At 32.3% G+C, this 6,830-nt stretch overlaps 2 protein-coding genes across 2 annotated transcripts; both read left to right on the forward strand.

Annotated features, from left to right (window-relative positions):
• Window positions 1-89: 89 nt before the first annotated feature.
• LOC115245350 lies at window positions 90-1,545 on the forward strand (the record flags this gene model as incomplete). The annotated part of the gene is made up of 2 exons (XM_029823632.1): window positions 90-189; window positions 448-1,545. Coding segments are annotated over 2 exons (1,198 nt in total), but the record flags the coding sequence as incomplete, so codon positions are not given.
• Window positions 1,546-5,062: 3,517 nt separating this feature from the next.
• Window positions 5,063-6,830, forward strand: LOC115245348 (antitrypsin-like). The gene is made up of 7 exons (XM_029823629.1): window positions 5,063-5,153; window positions 5,226-5,402; window positions 5,478-5,691; window positions 5,787-6,004; window positions 6,114-6,317; window positions 6,429-6,558; window positions 6,643-6,830. The coding sequence occupies exons 1-7, from the start codon at window positions 5,073-5,075 to the stop codon at window positions 6,795-6,797; spliced, it is 1,179 nt and encodes a 392-aa protein (XP_029679489.1). The 5' UTR covers window positions 5,063-5,072; the 3' UTR covers window positions 6,798-6,830.

Below are 6,830 nucleotides of genomic sequence, written 5' to 3' on the forward strand. Positions count from 1 at the left end.
TTACATATTCATTATATATAATGTTTTTTCTGCTGTCGTTATAATAATATTTTATAATAAAAAAATAATCTTTTTTATTTATTTTTTAGAACTTTATATTGGGCAAATTTTAATGAGAATCATGGAGGTCATATAATGCAATTGGATCTTGATGGAAAAAACGCTCGAATCTTTCAGAAAAATATATCTGTATGCCCCTTCACAGTCGATATGTCACGTTTTATTTTTATGAAAATTGACGACATAAATACTAAGAAAACGCTAATTTATTGGCTAGTACATAATCTCTTGTTTGTGACAGACGTTAACGTTTCTATATGCAATGTAATTATACAAATCGAAAAAATCAGTAATAACAAACACTTCAAATCTTTAGCGATTGACAAGACAAACATTTATATTCGTATAATGTCTGATAATGATAATATATATGTTTTGGAAAAAAAGTATGCACTTCTTGAGAGCGTAGACGCATTCAAATACATCCTAAAGATAGAAGCGTCTTCTTGGTTTCATGAATTCTATGCTTTCGGTAAATCTTTGCAATCATATCCTCCGATAAGATGTCTGACACCTGACAACAAAATTTACAACGCAGAAGAATCGATATACACGGTAACAACGAACAGCATCATCGTAAATCTTCCGGAGCCGGTCCCTAAGAATGGATGCAAAAAGCACAACTTACCTACTACTCTATATACCATCTACATAAACTGTTGTTTGGACAATGAGTTTAATAAGTTCGATAATTTCACCGTGCAGACAAACGAGCGATATTACGAAATTCAGAATTTAACGTCGCTTACAGAGTACAAATTACTGTTAGTAATAAGCAATTTTTATTCTGATCAGTTATCAATAAACCCGTTATTCCGTTCGGTAGTGATGCTGAGAACTAAACCGAGTAGGCTCGGCGCACCAGAAAATGTGACAGTTTATGCTCTGACGCCTACTATAGCGGCTGTTTATTGGATGCCTAAGATAATGAACTGCGTGCCCGTGATCTACGAAGTATCCTGGATGTTAATTAATTTGGAAAACAGTATGCGACGAATGAGCGAAATCTTACTTATTAATAAAACCAAGCATAAGAAAGACAGCAAATTTTTCACAATAATTGAACCGTTGATACCAGCACAGAAATACAGGGTAAATGTACGCATTTATCCACTCAACTACAGCGAACTTCATACTGACAGTTTGAGCAAAACTTTGTACATGTATTCGGAACCAAACAATATAACTTTGAACGAGGTTAGCATAAACAGTATGAATATTTCGTGGATTCCTAACGTTAATTTGACAATTCATTACGTATTGGAATATAAAAATGTTGAGATGCAGGAGTGGCAAATCGCAAAGAACTTTGGGCCGAATAATGGGGAAAAAGTAATGTACTATATAAAAAACTTATTATCAGGAACTCGATACGAGTTTCGTTTGATACTGAGATACCCCAAATACGAGAAAAACTTTACATGGCCATCTGATGGAAGATTTACTTTTTCAACACTGACAAGTAAGCAAATTATAACATTATAACATTATATGCTTATTTTAGATATAAAAATGCTTACAAAATTTAAAAACTTAGTAATTTTTAATAATAAAGTTATAAGTAGAAGAAAGTTTTTAAATAAAATGAAGATATAAAATGAAGATATAAAATTAAGAATAAATTTTTACGTAACAAAGGTAATATTTCGAGCACCCCTGGAACATTAATAATGCAATATTACCTACCATTCACCTTAAGGGGATCCAAAAGTGACGGCCGAACTCCGACAGGTTAGCGCCTTCATCCAAGCGTAACTAAAATTATAGATAATACCGACCGAAATTATCGATAATATCAATAATTTTAGTAAGGGGATCCGGCCGAACTCCGACAGGTTAGCGCCTTCATCCAAGCGTAACTAAAATTATAGATAATACCGACCGAAATTATCGATAATATCAATAATTTTAGTTTCGCTGTTACCGATATGAATATTTTTGCATGTTCTATGCATATTTGAAAGAGAATTGTGTTCAATATGTTGAAATCGGACAACATCGTGTATTTCTACTGCTCTATTGCCTCGCACGCATATCTAAGCGTATTTAAGCGTATAGATAACAGTATAATATAAACGTGTCTGCCTTTATCACATATTTGAAAATAATTTCACATTGTTCATACGGGCTATGTGTCTTCCCACATATCTTCCAAGAGAAATAACATTTGGTTAGGTGTTATATATATAATTGTGTATATATATATGTATATGTATAATATGTACATAGACGTATACAGATGTATGTGTATGATATATGATATATACATATATTCTGAATATTATCATGTGACTTTCTATAAGTTGCGATCTATGCAACGCAGCTAATTTTTTTCAATCGATATAATCAATGGATATATAACAACAATGTATTATTTATACAAATATATATTATATTGTCTCTTTTTTGTTCGTATACATAAATGTTTATATATTTGTAATAAACATTTATAATACATTGTTTGTCTCCATCGCAACAGAATAATATATCGCCTCTGGCATATATTTTTTAACACACATGCAAATTGCATCTAGTGTGAAATAACAACCAGCTCACGAATTGATCGCCTCTGGCATATATTTTTTAACACACATGCAAATTGCATCTAGTGTGAAATAACAACCAGCTCACGAATTGATCGCCTCTGGCATATATTTTTTAACACACATGCAAATCGCATCTAGTGTGAAATAACAACCAGCTCACGAATTGATCGCCTCTGGCATATATTTTTTAACACACACGCAAATCGCATCTAGTGTGAAATAACAACCAGCTCACGAATTGATCGCCTCTGGCATATATTTTTTAACACACACACAAATCGCATCTAGTGTGAAATAACAACCAGCTCACGAATTGATCGCCTCTGGCATATATTTTTTAACACACACACAAATCGCATCTAGTGTGAAATAACAACCAGCTCACGAATTGATCGCCTCTGGCATATATTTTTTAACACACACACAAATCGCATCTAGTGTGAAATAACAACCAGCTCACGAATTGATCGCCTCTGGCATATATTTTTTAACACACACACAAATCGCATCTAGTGTGAAATAACAACCAGCTCACGAATTGATCGCCTCTGGCATATATTTTTTAACACACATGCAAATCGCATCTAGTGTGAAATAACAACCAGCTCACGAATTGATCGCCTCTGGCATATATTTTTTAACACACACACAAATCGCATCTAGTGTGAAATAACAACCAGCTCACGAATTGATCGCCTCTGGCATATATTTTTTAACACACACACAAATCGCATCTAGTGTGAAATAACAACCAGCTCACGAATTGATCGCCTCTGGCATATATTTTTTAACACACACACAAATCGCATCTAGTGTGAAATAACAACCAGCTCACGAATTGATCGCCTCTGGCATATATTTTTTAACACACACACAAATCGCATCTAGTGTGAAATAACAACCAGCTCACGAATTGATCGCCTCTGGCATATATTTTTTAACACACATGCAAATTGCATCTAGTGTGAAATAACAACCAGCTCACGAATTGATCGCCTCTGGCATATATTTTTTAACACACATGCAAATTGCATCTAGTGTGAAATAACAACCAGCTCACGAATTGATCGCCTCTGGCATATATTTTTTAACACACATGCAAATTGCATCTAGTGTGAAATAACAACCAGCTCACGAATTGATCGCCTCTGGCATATATTTTTTAACACACATGCAAATCGCATCTAGTGTGAAATAACAACCAGCTCACGAATTGATCGCCTCTGGCATATATTTTTTAACACACATGCAAATCGCATCTAGTGTGAAATAACAACCAGCTCACGAATTGATCGCCTCTGGCATATATTTTTTAACACACATGCAAATCGCATCTAGTGTGAAATAACAACCAGCTCACGAATTGATCGCCTCTGGCATATATTTTTTAACACACATGCAAATTGCATCTAGTGTGAAATAACAACCAGCTCACGAATTGATCGCCTCTGGCATATATTTTTTAACACACATGCAAATTGCATCTAGTGTGAAATAACAACCAGCTCACGAATTGATCGCCTCTGGCATATATTTTTTAACACACATGCAAATCGCATCTAGTGTGAAATAACAACCAGCTCACGAATTGATCGCCTCTGGCATATATTTTTTAACACACATGCAAATCGCATCTAGTGTGAAATAACAACCAGCTCACGAATTGATCGCCTCTGGCATATATTTTTTAACACACATGCAAATCGCATCTAGTGTGAAATAACAACCAGCTCACGAATTGATCGCCTCTGGCATATATTTTTTAACACACATGCAAATTGCATCTAGTGTGAAATAACAACCAGCTCACGAATTGATCGCCTCTGGCATATATTTTTTAACACACATGCAAATTGCATCTAGTGTGAAATAACAACCAGCTCACGAATTGATCGCCTCTGGCATATATTTTTTAACACACATGCAAATTGCATCTAGTGTGAAATAACAACCAGCTCACGAATTGATCGCCTCTGGCATATATTTTTTAACACACATGCAAATTGCATCTAGTGTGAAATAACAACCAGCTCACGAATTGATCGCCTCTGGCATATATTTTTTAACACACATGCAAATTGCATCTAGTGTGAAATAACAACCAGCTCACGAATTGATCGCCTCTGGCATATATTTTTTAACACACATGCAAATTGCATCTAGTGTGAAATAACAACCAGCTCACGAATTGATCGCCTCTGGCATATATTTTTTAACACACATGCAAATTGCATCTAGTGTGAAATAACAACCAGCTCACGAATTGATCGCCTCTGGCATATATTTTTTAACACACATGCAAATTGCATCTAGTGTGAAATAACAACCAGCTCACGAATTGATCGCCTATGACATAAATTGGATTATTTTTAATCAATTATGTTTTATATGTAATTATGATTACTTATTTCATTCATTGTGTATGCCTTCAGTGAATCAATGTCATTTAGCAGCAAGACTAAAACTATGTTTGCTAATCTATCTTCACTAATTATAACATATGTAGAATTAAAGGATATATCTAGTTTAAAAGAACCATCCTATATAGTATGCAATCGATATATTTGTATCTTATATAAGTTTTGAATTGCCTAATTTTTAATTTATGTTTTGCCACAGAATCAATTGAAAAACATAGAGAACAAAGTATTTAGTCCTATGAATATATACATGATAACGTCATTACTTTTAAATGGCGCTAAAGAAGGATCGACAGAGAAGGAATTGATGTCTCTTTTGAATATTCCTGATAAAATATCTTTAAATGGATACATAGCTAAACTTATTTACTTAAATGTAAGATGAAAAGTGAAAAAATGTACTGTAGTACAAAATTTTTTTGAATAATGATATATTTATATGTGTTTTTAGGGAATCAAAAACATCGAATTGCATCTAGGAACCGCAGTATATGTTCAAATGTCAGTTGAGCTAACGGCGGATTTTTCATCAATATGCATAAATAGATTTAATTGTTCGATTTCAAAAGTAGATTTCAAAAATAATGCATATGTTGCAGAAAATATAAATGCATGGATCCAAAAAACAACAAATTATAAGATGTTAGATCGAATAATTTCTCCAGGTATATTATATAAATGTTTGACTAACAATTAAATATAAATAAATTATAATTAATGCAAAGCACTTTTTTAACATCAAAATACTTTATATGAATAGTTAATATCGACAAAGATACAAAAATTATGTTGGTAAATATTGTTTACGTAAATAGTAGATGGCTAAATTTAACTTATAAAAAAGGAACAGAAGAATACAAATTTTTTGTTTCTCCATCAAAAATGTATTCTGTTCCAACAATGAAATTTGAAAAATTGACACTTATTCATGGTGAAATACCACATTGGAATGCCAAGTTCATTGAAATTCCATTTTCGGTAAATAATTATTATTTATAATAAAACTATCAAAAATAAAATAATGAATCAAAAAATAATCTTATAGAATATCAAGAATTAAATATTGAATAAAAATATAATTTTACAGGACAACAATATTACAATGATTATATTTTTGCCAAATGAAAAGATGGAACCTTGGAATCTGAAGTATCTGGAAAAAAAGATTAACTTTACAGAATTTAAATCAATTAGAACTGCACACACAAACAAACTTCAGAAAGCTACGTATTTATATTTACCTAAGTTTACGAGTGAATATACTCAAAATATAACAGATTTTTTTCGTCAGGTAAATATATATTAAATAATATATTGTAATTAGCAAAATCTGTTTATACAACTGATACGTAAGAGAGATTTTGAATAAGTTCTAGAAACTAAAATTGATAATTCCTTGTAGAAGGGCGTAAATACGATGTTTGAGGATAATGCAGATTTTACACATCTCTCAAAAATTCCTCTAAAAGTGAACAATATTGTTCAAACAGTTTCCGTAAATATTAAGGAAGGAAATTCAGAAGTTCCAAAAAGTAACCTATACATTTGTGAATAATAAAAATCTTTAGGCGAATACTATGTGTATAAGTATTACAATAAAAAATTTTTAATTACAGTTGTCAGAAGCAGAGTAAGAAAACCACCGCGAGTACGTCCACCGCAAAAGTTGATCATTGATCGTCCGTTTTGTTACTTAATCGAAGTGTACGGAGAGTTAATGTTTGTTGGAACCGTGCGAGCACCAGACTTTATATCTATTTATGAAAGATGAATTATAAATTCTATTACATTCTTATATTTATTA

This window comes from Formica exsecta, unplaced genomic scaffold (assembly GCF_003651465.1).
Source record: "Formica exsecta isolate Colony F162 unplaced genomic scaffold, ASM365146v1 scaffold952, whole genome shotgun sequence".
Lineage (NCBI taxonomy): Eukaryota > Metazoa > Arthropoda > Insecta > Hymenoptera > Formicidae > Formica > Formica exsecta.

Coding starts and splice junctions, on each gene's coding strand:
- LOC115245348 (XM_029823629.1), top strand. CDS start 5,073: ATGTTTGCTAATCTATCTTCACTAATTATAACATATGTAGAATTAAAG. Junction 5,154..5,225: donor TAAAAGAACCATCCTATATA/GTATGCAATCGA, acceptor GTTTTGCCACAG/AATCAATTGAAAAACATAGA. Junction 5,403..5,477: donor CTAAACTTATTTACTTAAAT/GTAAGATGAAAA, acceptor ATGTGTTTTTAG/GGAATCAAAAACATCGAATT.